The 22,230-nt window shown below is 40.9% G+C and overlaps 1 protein-coding gene across 13 annotated transcripts in view; it reads right to left on the reverse strand.

The window, feature by feature from the left end:
* The window catches only part of nrxn2b (neurexin 2b), a 584,209-nt gene that overhangs the window by 274,422 nt on the left and 287,557 nt on the right, over window positions 1-22,230 (reverse strand). For all 13 annotated transcript variants that reach the window (XM_046380508.1, XM_046380512.1, XM_046380507.1 and 10 more), the window contains 3 exons: window positions 10,343-10,462; window positions 8,591-8,972; window positions 6,834-7,024 (listed from right to left, as the gene is read on the reverse strand). In XM_046380508.1, coding sequence (XP_046236464.1) covers window positions 6,834-7,024; window positions 8,591-8,972; window positions 10,343-10,462 — 693 coding nt within the window. The remainder of the gene's footprint in view (window positions 1-6,833; window positions 7,025-8,590; window positions 8,973-10,342; window positions 10,463-22,230) is intronic.

Consider the following 22,230-nt stretch of genomic DNA (forward strand, 5'->3'; position numbering starts at 1 on the left):
TACCAGAGATGCTAATTTTAAAGGCTATTCATACTGATATGATGTTATGGAGGAGGGTGATAATTAGAAGAAAAAGAGAGAAGGCAAATATATTCTTCTTACAAAATGGAGTGGACCTTGGCATTATGATGATGGCATTGCCTCTCCTCACAACAGTACAAAACTCTCAGGCTGTGACAACTGTATATATATCATCAGAGAAAGCATAGACTATGGTTTATGTCTGCTCTGACAACGGTTCACTTTGAATACCTATAAGTGGAAATGTTACGCAAAGTGTACTCAAGAGGACAGGAGATAGTCACGCACAGTGGTACTGACCATATGTTGCTCATGATGAAGAACTAAACCAAAACCAGTGCTCCCCTTTTTACAGCACCTTCAAGGCCAAATTCTGGGCAAATGACAGAAGGCAATGAGAAACTCTCAAGAATACATAACCCTGTTTCCAAAAAAACACTATGTAAAACATACATTAAACAGAATGTGATAATTTGCTGTTGTTTTCTGACTTGTTTCATGATTGGTTATGAAAGGGGGCATCCTTGAAAGGCTGAGTTGTTCAAAAGCAAGGATGGGGCGCGGTTCAGTCCTTGAACGACATTTTTTGGTCAAAATACTTAAGGCATGTTCCTTGTGTTCATCTGTCTATGTGTGTATATGTATATATACATATATACATATATTTCTATATATACATATCTTTCTATATTTTACATTGGTTTATATTTTACATGGTTGTTATATTATTATGTCGTATTAGTATTTGTTGTGAAGGCCACATCTCCTCCACTGCCATTTATTTCAAGCGCAAACTTGCATAGTGTCTGAACCATAGTAAAAAAGTTACAATCAGGGAATTGAACAAAATAACATCAGCTAAAGTTCGTGAGCCAGCCGCCCCCCCAAATAAGAAAACTATGGAATTATTGTACTAAACATGTTACCTTTTATGGCTGAGGCTGACTGACAGAGAGCAGTTTGTATTATAGAAATTACCAAAAGTACACAATGCTTTGTTCACAAATTTGCACTGTACAATTGTACAAACTAAGTGCTGCAAAAATTCCAAACAGGTCTAATGATCAAGACTTCTGACTTCTCATGATCACATTTAAAGAGATATGGACAAAGAAAATAGACATCCGACAACTTGCACCTTCTCCGTAACACCAACAAGTATTAATGTCTGGGCGGGTCTGCAATGATGCATGAAGAGGTTTTGGTATGGTGACAGGATTAGCGACTAGTTTAGCTTGGTTTGTCAGACACCGATATTAACCAGACAGAAGAACAACGAGAAGCTTTGGGGTGATAAAACGGCTAATCTCAGTCGTACCCCTGGCAAGAGCAGCGCTCGTTAAAATCTGTGTACCTGTTTTGTCTTTCTCTCCTCCTCTCTCTCCCTTGCCAAACCTCTCCTCCATATTGTGTTTCAATTTGTTCTCCTTTTGTTGAAAAATGGAACACATTCAATGTCATCTCTTTACAATTCTGCGCAAGTATGCCTCATTAGCAAGCATCTTCAAAAGGAAGGGACCGGCACTGTCTGAATATTGTACTCCAAATTATTCCTCCTCCCTGCATTTCTTCAACCTAAAAAAACTCTTTAGAGTTATTGTACTGTTATTTTTCCTCATTTCCCATCACTGCACAATTTTTGTTTAAGTTTAGTAATGACATTTATATCTTTGGCATTGTCATGTTCTTGGCTTAGTAAAGCAGGGTATTCTCCTCGGAGCAATGAATGGTTGGGTTTATTTTCTCATCCACATGACCAACACTGTTTACTTCAACTTTGGCTTTATAGGGAAAATGCAAGCAGAACCATACTACAACACTGGACAGTCACTAAAACATGCATTTTTCTGTTTTCTTTGCTTCACTAACTTTGATCATTTATTGCTCCAGTTTTCAGAATCTGCATGTTGCATAACTGAGATTTTATTTTACAACGCAATAATAAGTTCAGTACTGTATATTTTGCAGTTTTGCTGTGCTAATAATGCAACAATAGACTTGCATTTGTTTCCATCAACTAAATAAAAAATGTTACAGGACACCTTCTCATTGGCTTTAGTCACAGTACATTCACTAATTACCTTAAGTGTCCTTGGTTTTAGGTGTTCTGTGCAGCACTAATGAATTAATGATCAATATGTCATTGTTAAATTAACTGTGATACCTTGGCATAATTAGCATAACCAAATGGAGACAACTAGCCTCTGCCCACCCCAAGTGTTGCTGCTGGTGTGAGTGCCCCTCAAACCGAATACATATCATATAAAACCTAATGCTTCCTGTCACAAAGAGGATGCTGCTAATTACCCTTGTTGTCTTCCTCAGAGTAGCCCTCTTGTCTTATGGGGGAATGGTCTTGTTTATTTTTGGTTATTACACTGAAGCCTCAAAACAAAGATGGTATTTGCTAATGTTGAAATGTTTCGAGTAACACCTTGCAAGCACAAAACATGTTTCAGTATTGAAATAAAGAAAACCTAACTAAAATGCAAAAGAATGACACCAAACAAAATATCCCTGCAGAGATCGGGATGTGTTTGTTGAAGGAAACCTTTGCTTTTGAATTTATTCAGTGATAATTAACAATATTTTTAGAGCAAAGTGGTGGCTGGGGAGAGGGGTTGTTAACGGATGACGATTTATACAGTATAGGATCCCCATTGCTTAACATCTTAGGCAGTTATAAGATCCCTAAAGTAAAGAAAATTGCTGCAACTATGATTAAAAGACAGATATAGTTAATTCATTCCTTTGCTTCCTTTGATGATGAACGCATTTGGTGGAGGCCCGACTGTAATAGCCATAATACCATGCTGTATATTATTAGATATGGACATGATAGGTAATTAGATGAACAGAATCCATGTATATTTAGGAAATGTGACTGTCGATACCAGTTAGTTTGACATGCTGTCTTAGATGCTTCATACTGTTCTTTTGATTCTGTCTGTGACAATCTGAATAGGTTAGAAGCTCCACTCTCACTGTGCTGTAAGTAAAAGAGCGTATAAAGAAATTTGTTCTGACCATAGTGAGAACAAGTTGATCCTAACAAGCAGTCCTAGTTTAATAATGATGTGCCATGATAGACCATAGCTTGAGTCATATCAATTGGCCATAACATGTCTGATACTTTCAGGTTAATGAGCACAATTTCCTAGCCCAAAAAATCTGCACTCACTGCTCGGTACAAAACAGCTGTACCCCTTGTCTGGTGTATGTTCAACATGTCTGTTTTTTGAGACTTGAATTCTCTTCACAAAACTAGATCCACTCTGCTATCCTCGGGGGCTGCTGCACGTTGTTCCCTCAGCATACTTTAGCTGACAAAGAGGGATGCCTTGAAGATTTTTTGCCTGTCCAAAAACAAAGACAAGGAAGACAGAGAGCACAAAACCTATTTTCCCCATTTTCTCTGGGCAATTACACAGATAAAGCCTGGAAAATTGTTTCTTTTTTCTTTGAAATGCAGGCATAAATGGTGTTAAAACAGAGCAAAGAGATTGTGAAAAATGGCTTATTGTTGCTATTTCATCTGTGTTTGATTTGCAAGGCTTTGTGGTTAGTGCTGAACAGTCAGAAGAGAATACGCAGCATACTGTGTAGGTGTCTGTGTATATGCAAATGTAACAATGATTCTACATATCGTATTTGGTAGAATATGTGTTTATCTGTCACCTACACACATGTTTAGGTCCGGTGCTTTGCTCTCCTGTTTATGGCACTAGTGTTTGAGCTGTGCAGGATATTTTGGAATGGTCACAGCAGAAAAACAAGGCAAGGTTTGAATAACCAGTTAAATGACAGAATTGAGGAAAGAGGCACCTCGCTACTGAAGTCCTCTGAAGGAAGACTATTATTCTTCTCACCAGCACTGAGTTGCCTCACTCTTCATCCCCTACAGGCAAGTGTTATTTAGATAAAGTAAAGAACCACCGAAAATGAAAAAGTTTCAAAATAGGAGCCCGCAGATTACTAACACAGATAGAGGGTTACTTTCCAGCCATCTACACTGTGTTCACTGGATACTGAAAACCTAAAATGGCTGCCTTTTGTTTCATACTTGTGACAAATCATTCAATTGGGTGTCTGTAATATTGAATATGCAAAGGGGCCGTTGTTGCCGCATGGCTCTGTGGCGGACAGCTGAGGGATCTTGTCAGAGCACGCTTGACTGGTGGTGTTTTAAAAGAGGTACAATTGTCTACTAATCACTCATGATGAGTGAAAAACAGTAGTATTGCTTGGAGAGCTCTGCTTGTCGCAATAACTGGACGACAGTTTATGTTTACATTTTGTTAACTAGAATGTCAGCTGAGGGTGTGTATCTCTTCTAGCTGGGGATTGGATATGTAACACTTCTGCTTGATCAGAGAGGACAAAGTGCCACACGATTGCATATGTTGGAGAATGTGAAGACAAGAATGATGCCGGATAACAGTCCAAGGTTAGACATAAACCTGGAAGAAAGCTGCAGCACACTGCCATCAAACCTCACCGACTGTCTCGTAAGGATTCTCCTGTCTAATCTCAGAGTTGACTGACAACAGACTTTCCCACAGCCAAGAAAGAATCAATCAGTCAATCAAAAACAAAATCTTCCTAATTAGAGACATCAATTACTTTATTTTACTGAGGGAGATCACCAGAGAAGATATGCAGCAAAGAGTACATGGATACACGGGAGTCTAATTTTATCTATGAATCACACAGTGTGTAATGAATACATATTATGCTGCAACTTGCTATACTCAAAGACCTTGAAAGAAGGCATTCATTTTATCTAGTAATTAGAATTTATTCTATTGATATTGCAATCTTGTGAAATGAGCAAATAAAGCATATATGACAATAGCATGATTAGCCATGTACATGATGCACTTTATGTGCATTTTACCGTAAAATTTGGTGAGACCTGGCTGCTATTATGTCTCACTGTTAAAAGCACTGTATCTAATTTTACACTCTTCATTCCTCGTGTCTCTGGCTTATGAATGTTTGTTCTCTATTTCTCTATTCAGTACCCTGTCTGTAACCCAGTTTAGGGACTCTGGCATACAGCCCTTCCTGTGCAACATTCCCTAGGATAGTTTGTGTGTGTGTTGGGGGGGCGCAGACGACAAGGGGCAATTGCATCCAACTACCGGCCAATAACCAGCCTCTGCACAACATAGAAGCTCCTGTCAGGCATCATAGCGGCTAAGATAAGTAGGCACATGGATCCATTCATGAGTAGGGTTCAGAAGGGAATTGGTAGCAATACCAGGGAAGCCAAGCACCAGATACTGTTCAACAGAGCAGTCACTTGGGACTGCAAGACCAGGCAGACCAACCTGTGTACCTCCTGGATTGACTACAAGAAAGCCTATGACTCAGTGCCACCACCCACACGTATACTGTAATCCCTGAAAAAGTACAACACCAACAGCACACTAAGAACTGGGGCTATGGAAGACAACTCTAGAGGTCAACTCAAAGCCAGCGGCACAAGTTACCATAGAGTGTGGCATATACCAAGGCGATGCACTATCCCCATTGTTATGCATAGGCCTGAACCCCCACAGCCAGATCATCACAAAGAGTGGATATGAATACTGAAATGGGGCAACCATCAGCCACATCCTCTACATGGATGACATCAAGCTGTACACCAAGAGCAAGTGAGACATTGACATTTACCTCAAGTCCAGCACCCTGAGACTGTACATTAAGTGGAATAAGGAAGGCAGTGGACCAGTGAGTGTCAGAGCCACTGTCCAGGATGAAACAACAAAGATCCAGGAATACATTGGGAAGATGGCCCCCAGAGATGAACTGCTAAGTGAATACCTCAGGCAGCAGAAACCCGCCAATGATGAGGAGGAAGAGGACAAACGATCATGGAGGGACAAGTCCTTGCACGACACGTACCACGGACAGATAGAAGACGTGACTGACATCAAGAAATCCTACCAATGGCTAAAGAAGTCTGGATGGAAGTACACCACAGAAGCACTAATCATGACAGCACAATAACAGGCAGTCAGTAGAAAATCAATAGAGGCTGGGGTCTGCTACAGCAGACAGGACCCCAGATGCACGCTGTGCATAGATGTCCCTGAGAAAATTCAGCGCATAACAGCAGGTTGCAGGCAGGAACAGCGTACAGTGTAGAAAGGGTGATGCTAACCTCTGTCCTCTGTTGTAAACTGTCAGCCTCCCAGAATCTTTCTTCCAAGAAAGCATCTCGTTCTCTTACTTTTATTTCATTGCTGTCAGCCTTTCCTTCCACATGCAGCAACTCTGAAGCATCCAAATAACACATCAGCTTCTGCAGGTCGAAGGCCTACAATTACCTGAGCTTCCAGTCCCAGTCTCCCAGCAGACCAGAGATCCCTATTCACTCTTAAGTGACTTGTAACCATGGCTATTATTTCAAGATGATACACAAGGGGAGGGTATTTTAAAGTCAAAGAAGTAAAGGTGTCTCAATCAAAAAATAGTTATTGTATTGTGGTTAAAAGTCAAGTGTGCCCAATGTGACTATTTTCTTCCTCAGGCAGCTCGGTGGAAACAAGCAAATGAAATTATATACATTAAAAAAAAGGCAGGACGATAAACTGTTACTGTTTTTGGTATGAATCTTTTTTTATCTTGTTGGCAGTGTTTGATTTAGTTCATATTGGGATACCAATTGGTGACGAATACTGCTGTTATTGCCCTGTTCCTACTTTGGCAAGCATATTCATACCTGGCGGCATAATTTACTTTTTTTTTGTTCATCCAGAGCTCCTACACTGAAATTTCAAAAACTTCAATAATATTGGTGTTACCTTTGAGGTCCAGGTTGCGGGCTCCATTGGAGTGCTGAGTAACGGTGCGTGAGTCAATCTTGAGTGTATGTACATTGTTGCCATCCCGGGTCACCACCACGTTGTGCCACTGGTTGTCATTGAGTGGCTTGTCTGAGTTGCCCTTCATGAGCGACGGCCCATTGCCAAGATCGAAGACATAGTGGACATAACTGTGAAGAGAGATACCAGACGAAGAAGGATGTGAGCGTCTGGGGTCGTTATGACAAATCAAATGCAGCTGCTCTTGAAGAAAAGGAAATTAAGTTCACTGCACATCAGTTAGGGTACCTTCAGAAAACAGGGACAATCTTGGCAGCACTGATTTGGGTTCACGTTAAACTTCTAACTGTATTTTCTTTCAGTGACACACACTGATGACAGGTCACATTCAACAGCTCACAATCTCTAATTGTCTTGATGGAGTGACTGGACTGGATGACATTATACCCACCTACTTGGACTCTGAAGTCTCCATCCTGTTCTCTGTCAAAGAACATATTTCTTTGAAAATTATATTACCAGTTTGTGTGGCTGTACACAAGGCCCAGAATTTCTTTCTTTGCACTGGTTTGACATGTAAATATAGAAATCTGCTTTTCTCTAAAAACCCCTGTTTGCCCAAAGGCAGATGAGGTGGCACATTTCCCTCCTTTACCCAAACATGGCTGTCTTTTGTGTTTCAGGTTAAGGCTATTGTGGCTGTTTCATTCAAGGTACGCAGTTTTTTTTTTGTTTGTTTTGCTTTTTTTTCCTACTTTGATTCCAATTCCTTTATGCAGCCTCTTGTCTTTGCGTGGCAGAGGCAGCCCAGGCTTTTGTGTTGTAACTGTGCTGAATGTAGCGAGCAAGAGGAAGAGAGAGAGGCCTACATAAGCAAAAGCTTCTTTTAGAAACTCTAATTATGAATACAGCTTTTCAGGCGATACAATCCACAATTCAAACCAGTTTATTTATGATTTGTGCTGGCTTCATCATACTATGATGTGCGTTGAAGTTTTGCATGCTGGCGCATTTAACAGTTTTCTATCCTTTTATATTCAAGCTGTGCTCAGACATCGTTCAGTCAGCGTTCTGAAAAAGGAGTCCGTCTAAAAGACACACACTAATTGGTGTGTAAAAAAGCCTTACGATTACTCACAGACATATACTAAAGTCAGTTTCATCTAGCCAACACTGATTCACAGAAGCAATAAATGAATCAGTGTTCTGCATTAACTTTGAGGAAAAAAATTGAGCCATGTTTTAGTTATATTAGTTACATTTTGTGTGTTGCTAAGAGCACGAAGTTTAAATTATTTGTTTCTTGATACATTTTTGGAGAAGAAGTAAAAATCAAGTTATACCTTTAAAACATACTACTGTTGGCTCTTTGTAATCATTAAAGCCAAACAAAAAGGGAATGGGAGGAAAAAGTAAATTTTAGTATCCTATGGTCATCTCTAATGTGGTTATTAATGACTGAAAGCCTGCTGAGGTGGTGTAATAGTGTAAATACCTTAGTTCTGAAGTCAATAATAAGCTTACCATTGACTTTCATGGAGAAGCTGTGTGTAGAAAAGCACATCAGAGCATGTACCAATTTCAGTGTGGTTACTGTGGGCTGTGTAAAAATTGCAGCTTGGAGATAATAAAGAACTCTTGACCTTAAAGAATACCTCTTTTGTGGCAGTAGAAGGATTTTGTTTAAAAAATGCTACACTTAACATCTTTAACTTTTCCCACCACATGAGACTCACCCCTTCACGAGTTCCACAACAATAAAGTCGCTCCCGTCTCCAGAGTTGAAGAGAATCAGGCCATCAGGCGTGGTGGTTTTAAACTGAAAGAAGAGGTGCATGGTGGTGTAAGCTTGCAATGTGGCCAAAGCTAAGTAGCTGCCTTTCGTTCGAAATGTCACTGGATCTGCAATGATGTGGCGCATGCCAAAGCGGGCGTTCAGTTCGCAGTAGGAGATGTCCCCATTTTTGCACTGGTCTAGATAGGGCACCCCATTGAAGGTCAGGCCCTGGAGATGGCCAATGAAGTTTGAGGGCACCACGGTTATGAAGCGGCGTTCAGTCATAATGCCCGTCTCAATGTTGTGGAACTCAAGACGTGTGTGGGCACCAGTCATCTGGCCTGATGGCAGGAAATACAGAAAATGCAGCTTTAACTCTGAATACACAGTACATGAATTGCAATGTTCTTCATTAGGCAATATGAAACACTGTGATGGATTATATGCTTTCTAAGTATACAAATTTAATTTCTAAAGCACAGTATCTTAACAATAACTTCTAGAAATTTCTGCGGGGATCATATGTCAAAATCCATATGATCATGGATAAGCCATGGCAGCATTAAAATGCATTTATAATCAATTTGGCTCCTGTATAACATAATGCATACCAACCCCTGAATTAATATATCAGCTCTTGTAATTTAGTGATAAGCACATATTATATCGTTCTGCCATATCTTTATTATGCTTGTTAGCAGTTAAAACTGATATCAGCTGCTTGACAAACTAATGTGTGCACAGTGCGTTGTCCTGTACAGCTTCACAATGGATTAGTCTATTTTTCTAACATGCTAAGAATGGAATTAAACATGCGTAATTTTGCAGAACATCTTGTTACTGCTCCATATGCCACAATTTATATTGCATTTACTGGGAGATGTGGAAGAATGAGCTTGGCAAGGATTGAAATGCCTTCCATGCTGGCTGGCCACATATGGGTTCCCTGGCTGCTTCCTCACTTTTCTTTCCCATGAAGCAGTTTGTGAACCAGTCAGAAATTCACAGGGTCATTCTTTGCTTTTGGCCCCAGTGTGCCCACGCTTTTCTTCATCTTGCTCACACCTTTTTCTCACCTCATCCCTCATCTCTATGCCCTGCAATCCTTTCGCCTGAGGCCACAATACTGTGAGTGTCCATGACTCCACCTCATCTCTTGACCTTTCATCCTTCTCTTGCTGTTTTCTCAGTACTTGGCAGAACCTTCACATCTTGTACATACATCCTCATTCACAGTTGATGCATGCTTATAAAGGTTCTACCTATGCCGTTTCTCTTTTGTTTTCAGGCTAAATTAAATATAATTACATATACATATATCTGTATGGACAGGCTGGAGCTGCAACTAGATTGTTCACCATTTCTAGCCATTTAAAGAAGACATTCTGTGAGTCAGTATGGGTAAGACTGTGACCAAAGCTGGTTAAGGGTCACTCACCAAGCTCTGTTACCACTCTCCCTAAATTTTCGTTAATAATAAATTAACAAACTGTATGCCACCTCTGTGTCTGATTCATTATATTATCATCAGATTTAGTCACATTCTATTTGCAGATTAGTTGCTTTAATGACAAATGGCAAAACAGTTGACTTTCTGTGGGTGGATGCAATATTGTGGGGTGGATTTGTGATTGCATCCTCACTCTCACTATGGTCTCATTCAGTGCCTCTCACCCCAAATTAACCCCACTGAGTACTGAACACAACTAACCTTCCACTGTGACATTATCCACAGACAGCTGCAGGCTCTTGCCTCTTCTCACCACTTTCACAGTGTGCCACTCATTGTCGTTCAGCTTCTGTCCCACTAACAGAGTCTCAGGTCCTTTGCCTGTAGCAGGGGGGAATTCAAATCACAAACAGCACAGTGGGAATGCCATGTGCGCAACTCATGCACTCACATACACATACACACAGAGTTCATACACAGTAGGTGACAGTTCTAGAGGAGAAAACCTGCATGTTTGCGAAACACATTCACACTATGCATTCTCCCGGTATACTGGAAATGAAAGAAATCAAATATCTGGTCTGACAGACTGTAAAATTGAATGTCTTCTCATAAGCTCACAGTGTTGCAGGAGGATGTCATCAAAGACAGCGGGACAAATAAGTCATTACCAGCTGAGGGAGTAGATTAGAACAGGCAGCCAACGACGACCGGAGATGCTGTGTTACAAACATTACGTGAAGTCGTGTTCTGCTTTCACAGAGCACGTCATGTCTCAGTTGAACACACAGAAGACTCTCTTGATGGACGACACCCTGAGGTTTAAATGCTGATCCTTCCAAACTGCTCTCTAAATCGCCCTTTCCATTTCTTCACTCACAATTCCCTTCCCCTCTCTTGCTGTCGTCTCACCTCTGCCACTGAAGGAGACAGTTTGATGCAATGACATATGGGGTGGCAGAAATGCTTTTAAGAGCCATATTTACATAAGCGTCTTTTCAAAGTGGGACAGCCTATTTATATCCTGCCAATGACAGAGCCTTATTACAACATTGGAACAAATTGTTGGCGTGAGGGAGCGACAGAGGGAGAAACAGTGTGGATTTTGATTAAGAAAGCAATCAAGAATCCCTCTTTCAATGCACATGACGAGCTCATGTCCTGTTGTGTCAAATTTTTTTTAAAGATTCCAAACAGACATACATGAGTAGGAAAGTATGGGATATGACTACAAAAAAAAAAAGGAACTAATTCCTCCACTGAAGGGCCCCCAGTAGTGGGCATGCACAGTGTTCATGGCATGGAGGCGAAGTGAATCAGTGATAAAAGGGAAGAAGGCCGATTCTGTAAACAACAATATAATGAGGTCAGACTTCCACCTTGTTGGAAGCAGGGCACACTGAAATAGCAGAATGCCGGAGGAAACCAGTCACTTCCATTAAGCCACCTTCTGTATTCTCTGTGCTTTTAGGCAGCTCTGAAGCGGTGCAAAGGCCATCGTGGCTTGTAAACAAAGAAACCACGGTATCAAAAGACACTAGCTTTCTTATCCCATTAGCACTGATAATTTGTTTATTACAGATCTAATATTAGAAATCCCATTCCACTTCCAGGGGCAGTGGGTCTATTCTGACTGGTTGTCTGGCTGGAGCCTGTGTATTACACCAGGGGCCCCGGTGAAATATGACTGCCCCCTTCTCAGTTGTGTATGAAATTATTTAGGCTAGGCAAAAAAAAAAAAAAAAAGACCCATCAAGTGATGGCTCCACCTGGCAAGAACACAAACAGGACCCACAGGAGAATTGTTTTCCTATTTACTCCTGTGACTTTTTTTTTTTCATTATATTGTTTTTTTTCCATGGGTTTTTTGCCATTTCAGCCACATGAAACTGGATAGAGAGACTTCAGATCACACCAGGTGTGAGGTAAATATAAAGCAAAATGCTGCTATACTGCTGCAAAATGCACAAAGATTGGATGGAAGTTTCCAACAGAGAAGTTAAAGCTGATACGAAGATAGATAGGAAGACAGAAAATGGACAACCTGGGGAAAAAAAAGAAAAAAAAAAGCAACACACCAGAAAAGAATTAAAAACTGAGGAACAGAGCAATAGCAAAGTGGGCAGGATGATGTAAGACTGCAAAAGATAGAAAATTTTGTTTCTGCACAAACGATCGAGAATGGCTACCTTTTATAATAGGGTCCATGTAAAATGCATTTGACTTTGTTGCTGCAGGCCACAGGAGATCAAGGGCTAGTGCTGTACACATTGCAAGAGCCGTTTGGCCATAATATCACTAATAACGGGGGTGCAAGACATATACAGTATGCCACTCTGGCCAGGCTAGCTATACAACAAAAACCTATGAGCAGAAGGTGTTGTGTAAAGTGTGATGCGGTACAGGAAAGTTTATGATGCAAGTCTGCTGTCACACACTTGTCTCTGGATGGGGTTGAGTGGGTAAAAAGTTGCAGAATGGCTTGCTGAGTTCATAAGTATGATTCTAAAATGAAAACTTTAACTTACAGAATTTGGTTTAGCTCTCCACCGGCTTAATGCCATGATCATAACTGCCATCAGCGTTCAAAGTTCAAGAACAAAGACTGCCTCTAAACCATATATTGATGAAATACATTGTGTCTGGCTTGCTGTACTGCTGACAGTGAAGTCAGTGAAGACTCAATTCACTGCTGAGGTAAAAAAAAAGTTGAGCGCTCGGGCCAAATGAGCCGCTAAGCCTTTAATGCAACCACTGGCAGAAAGAAGTACTAATTACTAGAAAAACAAAAAGGGTGGGGGGGGGGATTATTAATTAAAATTAAAAATGCAATTAATTCTCATCCTGCCACTTGTGCCCTCTCACTTTGTCTCGGAGATCAACAGGGCAAAGGGCTATGATCACACAAACAGAAGCTCCCTCTGTCTTCACCCCTCATATCTTCCACTCTGTCTCCCTCTCAGCCCGTCACTTTTCCTCGCACTTTCTAAATGTGTCACATAGGAGCTGAAGAGGTGTCAGGGAGATTTTTTAACTAGGGTTAAAAATAGTCAGGCTTGCAGATTATTTTCATTGACTGTGTCAGCACACCACAAATGAGAGGTGTGATGTTTGCGGGCTGTTGCATAATTACCAGCAGTCATCCATCATTGGTCTCTGCGTTCTCTCTGTAAACAGCCTTGATTAATGCAGTCGGATCAATGGAACACAAGCCGTCAGCTAACGGCTGCAGGTTGTTGCCATCAGTCTCTATTCACTCTGTGTGGGTGCTGCTGCAGCAGTGAGTACTCAAACACAGTTGTGTAATTATTAATCCAAAACCCTAATCAAAACAACTTCAGAGAGTGAAGTTGATCATCAGTGTGCAATGGGCAATGATGACAACATTTCTATTAAGACAATTACCAAATGAAAGATGAGAAATGTTTGTTTTCTCTGACTGTGTGGAAGTGGCAGAAGTGGATATAAAGATGTCTCTACGGTCAGTGATGAAAAGTGTGCAGCAGTCTGAAGTTCTTAAAACAGAAGGAGCATGTGATGTGTATATAAATGATATAATCAGAATCAGAAATACTTTATTGAACCCTTTGAGAAATAATATAACTTTGTAATATATATGTGATATATAAATTCTCTGATTTCTGTTCACTGGAAACACCTCAACTCCAAGCTCAGACATGAACTGAACTGAAATGACAAAACACCACTATGAGGCATGTTTCATTTTGTTTCGTTTGCATTCTACATGAAACCAGAGCATTGTAGGGTCCAGATATCATTCCCAACGACACTCTGAATCATCCTGGACTGATGCTGGCCAAACAGCAAACCCAGCAAGCTTTCCTGACATGGTTATTAAGCTAACAAGTACGCCGAAGTCTGATGCTGTCCAGAGGGCTCAAAGGCAGACAAAGAAGAACAATCACTGCTAGTAATGACCATAACAGCAGCGGCGCAGCACGGCAGGGACACAGGCGGTCCCTCCAAGTCTGCTGCTGGTGCAACAGTAGATGTCAATAGAACCAGCCATGATTCATGCTGCCATACATGGGGGCAAGCCATTGAAGCAAGCAGTGTGCCAGGGTCGCTCAAGCATATGCACTGAGTGAGTTGACTTGTAGGGGTCACGGGTAGCTGCAGGATGTGTGGGCAAGTCAAAGGGTCAAGGTTTGCTAGGAGGGACTGAATGCGATAATGTGTCTGAGCTAACAAGACAGTTTATACCCCAATACGCTCACATACTGAACTGAGCTGTTGAGGAAAAAAAATAAACAAAAAACATTCTGCATGTTAAAATGCAATGGGAAACAGGGTTTGGATTAGAGGTAACAATATGTTTATGTTTATGTTTATTTAAATCTAACTGTAGAACTGGAACATCACCAATCAGCATCCACAGACCAAAATCACTGCAATACTGAGCATAAAAACAATCTTGTATTATAACACAATGTTGTGTCCTGGATATGCCACATCACTTTTTTTCATCGCAGTACTGACCCAACTAAACAGGGGAACCTGAGTGACTATGTTAGCCAAGTTCTAGAACAATAGATCCACTCTTACAAGAGCATCATATTCTTTTATACAAGGTTTGACATAAGCTGCCATCCTCAAGTATGAGATACAGTAGTGAATGCCAGTTCAAGCTCTGTGATTCAAATTCGCTGTAAGAGAACGTAATTATGAACAGCTAGCGCTCTGGGCTTTTGAGGTCATGAGTTTGCCATGAGAAGCCATACACATTCTCGTAAGCAACCGTGAGAGAAGAGAAAATATAACAGTGGACTGCAGTCCAGTTAAAATTAGTTCAAGAGGCATCCACACTCCTTCAAGTGTTTCATTCTCAGCTCAGCAGCCCCACTCTGAGGAAGGAGGGAGGACGCTGATACAGAGTGTCATTGAAAAGACTGACTGGAAAGGGGCAAGATACCAAGAGAAAACAGAACACGCAGAATGAAGGCAGATAGTTGGTGACTGAAATAGATTTTTCATGCAGAGCAGCAGAGGAGGATAAAAAACACAACCGGAGAGACCAAATGCTCACCAAGGGGAATAGTAATGCCTGGATTCTTTGAGGATTCATATGGAAAAGAGGGAAATAGAAAAGATGTCTCAATAAAATACCTGCTTAGCAAGACAGCCAGATGCTACAATCAAAGTGAGAACATGTGTATGTGCAGCATGAGAGCAGGATTTATTTATGTTCATGATTAGCATTTCACTACCAGGTGATGGACCTCAGGCAACCCCCTGTTGTGCACCCATCTGGGAAAGCACATTGTACATGAATGCTGTATACTGTAAACACTCACACTTTGTTCTTCTTTGGATTAGCATGCATATATAAATGTGTGAACTGTGTTAAAAAGAAACGTGTGTGGACCAAACACACTTAAACAGATCTTGCATCAAAACTGCCATGAAATTAAGGGGGAAAAAAAGGAAGAAAATAATAATAATAAAAGAAAACAACCATATGGTATCATCACCTGAAAGCCATTTCCTCCTCTATAGTGTTCTTCCAATGATCATTAACCCACCGATCAGTGTTTTTCTTTACTTGCATTCGCCTCCTGCATGCATGCACCTCCTGAACTGATAAATACTGAGTTAAACTCACAACACTAAGGCAAAGGCCTCTGCAATGTATATTTACATATATATTTAGATCTATATATTTTAGACAGTGGATACTTAACAATCATCAACAACAGAACTAACTATAAAATTAACACCAAAATATTTATACTAACAGCACAATGAAATAAGTCAGTCACAATATTAAATCCACGTAATTGACTAAAACTGTTCCTAACTCTCAACGGTCGCTGGGTGTCAACCTGCAGAGGGCAGTGGCTATGCATATTTATAACACAAAATGTAATATTCAAGTACTTCCCACTAAAATGTCCAAAAGATTTGGATCTGAATCAATCAGCTACTCTACTAAATATCAATTTAAATTGCTTTTCAGCAGAAAAAAAGTGGCTTAGGGGTTTAGTTACTCAGATGGTGTTAACAGATGGATTTGTGACTCCAGCTACAGCATAAGAGTGGGGAGGTGGTAGGTGTTTCTTAAGTATTCTGTAGGTACTGTAGGCTGTGAACTGAGACTACATGGCTTTCTTGCTTCCTACATTTGTGGGAGGTCTGTGTGTGTGTGTGTGTGTGAGAAATTGTGAGACTTTGCTCTTCCGTTCAACCTTGCAGAGGAGAGCAGTACATGCTGTGCACAATAGATACATCTCCCTCATACACAAACATGGTGCCCTGTTTTCCTGCTGTGCAAACAGACCAGTGCTCCTAATTGGACCATTGTGTGTGTGTGTGTGTGTGTGTGTGTGTGTGTGAACACCGGATAAAGAAAAACGAACGGAGGGACTCATTTTCAAAAAGGTGCTGTTAAAATTTTAATTTAGGTCTTAGGTTATAGGATCAGTGGTGGTGAGGGGTTGACAAGTGTGTGTGTGTGTGTGTGTGTGTGTGTGTGTCAGAGAAAATGAGATGGCTGAAAGATAGAGAAATGCAGCGTCAGCATGGCAGCTTTCCCGGCCAAGAGACTGGGACGGGACACCACAGGATAGTTTGATGACACACGTGTCTCTGTGTGTGTGTGTGTGTGTGTGTGTGTGTGTGTGTGTGTGTGTGGGCAGGTGAGCTAGAGGACAATATTGAGTATGCATCTGTTATATCTGAATAGATAGTTTACAGCAATTATTCGGGGAACATATTGAGTATAAAGACTTCTTTGGATTTACAGTTTTTTGTATGCTGGTTTGAGTGTGTTAATGTATGTGGTTTTCGAGTGTGTATTGCAATTTATGTGCCAACCCCATGCCCCCTCTCTCCTCTACCATCTGTGCTCCTGGCACGGCTCCTTAGTGCTGGTAATGAAGAGGAACGCTCTACGCCCTCCCCACACACACTTACACACTCTTTCTCCCTTTCTGTCGTCTTCTTGTCATTCTCTCTACCAATCCTCTCCTCCTTCAACAATCTTCTCTTTAGCCTCAACTGACTCTGCTGCACTGGAAGATGCTGCCTGCAAACATACACATAAATCCACAAACAGCTGAGATCTCCTTAGTATCTGCTTTGGAAACATCCGAGCTGCATCCACTCAGAAGGTGCTTGACTTGCTGCTGATTTTCTTTTATTTTTTTATTATGTTTAAACAGTGCCTCACAGCATGTTGCCTCTTAAGTTCAAACAGCTGAATGCTCTCCTCCCTTCCAAATGAACAAATCCTGTAAGTGCTCCACATCTCAATGCTGCATGGAAACGGACCCCAGAACTATTGTGAAACACACACCGACAACCTACCCCAACCCCTCAAGATTACACATATTTTCAGACATATTCACACGCACAGCAGATGGTTTAGCATGTTTTCTTAAGTCTTGCTTTGAACAAATTCCTTGTTGGCTTTACCTTAACTGGTACTTTCCTTACCATAACCCTTATCATGACATTCCCTTTAAGCACTACACATCTGACCTTAACTCCCACATTTCACTTTCACTGGAGTTTGAACCTTGCATGTCTCAACCCCATTAGAAAAGCTGCAGCTCTATAGAATTTAGCAAATATTTTATTTGTCACCTTTCAAAAAAGCTCATTGTCTGCACATACTTCATTTGACGGGATCGCATAAGACCGACAATGCCACCGTCATAACCATAACATAACACTTGTCACGGACATGGAGTCTTTATGAATGATTGTGAATGTTAACATGTAGTGTTATGAGGTCAATTAAGTTATTTTTAATGCACAGCCAGCTTTGTTCGAGATGTCTTTGGATTTAGTGCTACTGGCCAATGAAAAGCTGAGGCCAGTCCTTCCCCAGCTTCTTGCTGTACAGAGAATGTAAAATATGCAGAATAATAGAGCACTCTGCTAGCCATTTCATAAGGAAGTTCCAATGACAATGAGCTCCTACCAAAAGCTGTTATCAAGCATGGCTTAAAACTAAAACATGCTCAATGCTATGGAGTCAAATTAGGGCCAAAGAGTTCATTAATTTGGTAGAAAGGTCACTGCTAGCTAATACTTTGCTGCGTTCACAGTTGCATGTGGAAATGGGAAACGTCAAGGGTGTGTACAGTGTGGCTGCTGAACTGCACAATCTGACACAATAGTGTCAGTTTTTCACTGCCAACAATGTGAATATGGTATCTAAAAAGCATGGAGTCATACTTCTCACAGTACCTTTCCTCAAGGCAATGTGATCACATCCTCAGCTATCTTTCGTATGCTGTCACTCATGATTCCACGGCCAGATCAGGGCCAAAAGTGGGAAAAAGAAAAAATAAGTTCTGAAAGTGAAAAGATCTGAATCTGCTCCATTATCAAACACAACCTTAATCCTACACAACACCACTGACAATACCTATACCTTCCATGATATGATGAACAGGTGAGAAAACAATGACCTCCATGGGGCAATGGGGAAAATATCCATAAATATTTTCACTTTTGTAAAACTGCATGATCTAAATTGGATTATATTCTAATATGTCCTCTACATGTGAACTATTATCTAGATAGTATGGTGGACGCCTTATCTACTTTAAATAAATGTATTTACTCACGATAGACTCTACTGAAAACAAACGCGAACTCACAGTCCATCACACCCTTGTTTATGCTCTGGCCCGTTTTTAGGGCAGTGGTTCAGGAGAATGTTGGATGCAATGCCTTGCCAAACCACAGGTCCAGTGCTCTTTTCTTCATGCCTGCCTCCGATGAGTTACCCCTTGTGCCAACTCGGCCTGGAGCAGATGGGTTGGTTCAGCATGGCATCACACCAGCCGCCTCAGTGGCATGTCAAACAGGCGGTCACAGGCCCGGCCGTGCCAAGCACAGCCATACTGTATTGCCATATGGGAATAATGTGAGCTGAGATCACATTAGACAGACAGACACTGTGGGATACATAGCCTGTTTGATCCCATATCAGAATAAATAAATATCAATGCCAGAGTATATGTGCAAATCTGAAAGTACACAGACACACAAAAATGACTGTTTACCAAACTCTGGTCAGCGTCTCAAACTTCTGAGCTACAAGCATCTTCGTATGCACTCGGAGGTACACAGACCCAATCCTCTCTTCCTCTCTCTCTCTGTCACACAGACACACACACTACAACTCTCATCAGACACACTCACAATCACACACAATCCATTCCATTCATCAGACAGTAATAAAGAGGACGGACACACACACACACACACACACACACTGCAGACGGTGATGATGGCCTGTGTTTGGGAGGTTAATGGCTGTTTGCTCTTCACAACCTTCACACTTGATTACTCCAGTCGACTGGTGTCTGGATGGTGGGGCCACAACTCCAAAGCCCTTTCTACCGCCACTCTCATATGCTGACCACATTCATTAGAAATGTCAGTGCTGAGGACACCGTGTGCAGAGCGGTATGTTTCATATCCCTCATGAAAATCAAATGGGACTCAGAGATGTGTATCAGTGTGGGAGGAATCCTCAGCGTCCTTGTATTATTTGTTAAACCAAACAAACCACAGTATGGGAAAGGATTTATCAGTGCCTACAACAAACAAAAATGAAAGTACATTTTGACAAGTGGGAGAATAAACTACATTTCCAAAAGTGCTCACTAGCGGGACACGTTTATTCATTTAATTTCAAGTAATATACTGTGGGCTTTCCACTACATATCGTAATTGTCTGATTTCCATTTGAAAGTGAGGCAATGTTATGCTCCATACTGATACCATAAACGATTGAAACTTGTTAAGATTACAATCTCTGTACCTTCCAATATACAAGGATTTTCTCAGTTTTTCTCAGACCCTGAAATGATAAACAGTATTAATAGTGTCTTGGAAATTGTACAATTCTTGCTAGTAGTGCTCCCCACCTGTATAATATCTGACTCTAACGCACACACCAAACCAGCAGGCTGCAAGGTTGTTTATCAAGGAGTAGCCTCTTCAGCTTGTTTACGCAAAAGCCCTTTACATCCTGCATGGATGCAGTCAAGATAATGGAAACTCGGCCATTAAAGCTGTGGGTTACTGATGATGAATGAAATTATATTTTCAATGCAGCCCAGCTATGGGGTTTAGTCTGCAGGTTTTATACATACAAATATAATAACCTGTAACAAATAACAACACTCGATTTCAAGCCATGGGTACCAATAATGAACTAGAAGTTTGCATTGTATATAGCTGTGATAAAACTCCATGATAACTTCTCATATGGCTGATATGTGGACAACCAAAAAATTAAACACTGCAGTTTCTCAATAGATATGTTGATGGTTATGAAAATGCCACTCTGTTCTGTTCAGTTGTGGTCTTCTGTGCTGACATAGATATTTTGGGATGATAAACATTAATCCATTCATCAGTCAGTCCCAATAAACTGCATAATCAACATAACTGCAGAGCATGTACCAAGCCCAATCTCCAGGTCTACATGGCATACATTCCCTAAACACACAGAGATGACCATAATCTCAATGAAAGCAAGAAGCTGATTTTTCCACCGATGAAACTAAACCTTCAGCTGAATACATAATTATCATTGCTTGAATTGGCTGACCTCCGCCAAAGTCGCATGACAAGACTTGGTTCTCTTTGAAAAATGCTGAAACTGAAAATGATGCAGACACTCGTGATAATTCATGAAATTTCCTTTTGGCAATGCAGTTTAAATTTGGCAGCTCTTGGCACATGACACTGCAATGCACAATGAAATAAAATAATAAAATAATAAAAAAAAACCCAACTTTTCCCTTTTCCATATCTTTTTTTTTTTCAACATATGTGGATAAAATTTAATTTGCAAAAGAAAAGATATGCAAATAATATCCTATTCTGGGACCCAGGGGTGCTTTTTTTATGATTCATGCCAAGTAACTGTGTTAACTACCTTCATTGACTTTCAGATTCAGAAATATCTTGTTTAAAAATGAGCTGTGCAATGGCTAAACTGAAGAGTGTGTTTTGGATAAGCCACATGAGCCAGTACTATATACATTATACAGAACATATGTGTTTGGATGGGGGTTTTTATACTTGCTTTCACATTTTTTCCCTCAGTCTCTTTGCAAGCAACATAGCAGCATCATTTACCATATGGTTATTATATACACACACCGTGTGGGGGAATGGAGGTAGAAATGACTTTTCTACTGCTGAGGAACGTATTTTATGAGAGGACTGAGGGTTCTTCAATGGAGTGACCCATATGAACATGGTGTTTTTATGTAAAAGCAAAGGCAGACGGCAGCAACAGTTACATAAGGCTGCAGAAGTTAATGTGGTTTATATGGTAAGAGACAGGACTTTCTTTGCTCTTCATAGTTTTCAAGATAAGACCTCCTTTGACGATAATGCTATTTGGCTCCTATCTTAAGATATCATATTTTCTATCTCAAAGGAGCACAGACCTATCACTGCAGATCTAATGAAAGGCTGGGGCGTGCTTGTGTGTGTGTGTGTGTGTGCCTGTGCTCCTGTCATCTAAACAGCAGCCGTCTGGTAACAGCAAAGATGTCATGATGTAAATCAAAGATATGAGCAAATAACTCTGATAAAAAAGCAAAGCGACGTCTACATCAAGACCCTCCTTCAGTTCTTTTCTCTATTCTCTCTCCTCCTTTTTCCCGACTCTAACCTATATTTCTCCACCTTTAGTGTATTTTAGTGTATTACCTTCTGCCCCTTGTAAAGTACATCTCTTTGAGCTACTTTATGAGTTGTATTTCTAAGTACAGAGCTATTTATTAATGGTGGTAGAGGAGTTGGAGAGACATAATAGTGTGGGTGCATGGGAAAGCCTGGAGAGTGATGAGTGGGGGGGGTCTGGCAGTCAGCTGAGGACACCATCAGGCTGATACAACAGCAAAACAGCCCTCCTGCAGCCACATCCAAAACATCCCCCACATGGTGCCACATCATAAACAAGAGCAAGAAAAGACAAGAGGAGTCTGAGTTTGAGTACAGAATTATCTATGAGGGAGTGCAGTTATGATGGCGAAGGAGGGGTCGATGACAGAAGAGGAATAAGAAGAAGGGAGGGGAGCTGCAAACGGATTATGACCCCCAGCCATGATTATCTACGCCTGCCGCTCTGACCGCCCCTGCCAATT

Source organism: Scatophagus argus, chromosome 23, assembly GCF_020382885.2.
Source record: "Scatophagus argus isolate fScaArg1 chromosome 23, fScaArg1.pri, whole genome shotgun sequence".
NCBI lineage: Eukaryota > Metazoa > Chordata > Actinopteri > Scatophagidae > Scatophagus > Scatophagus argus.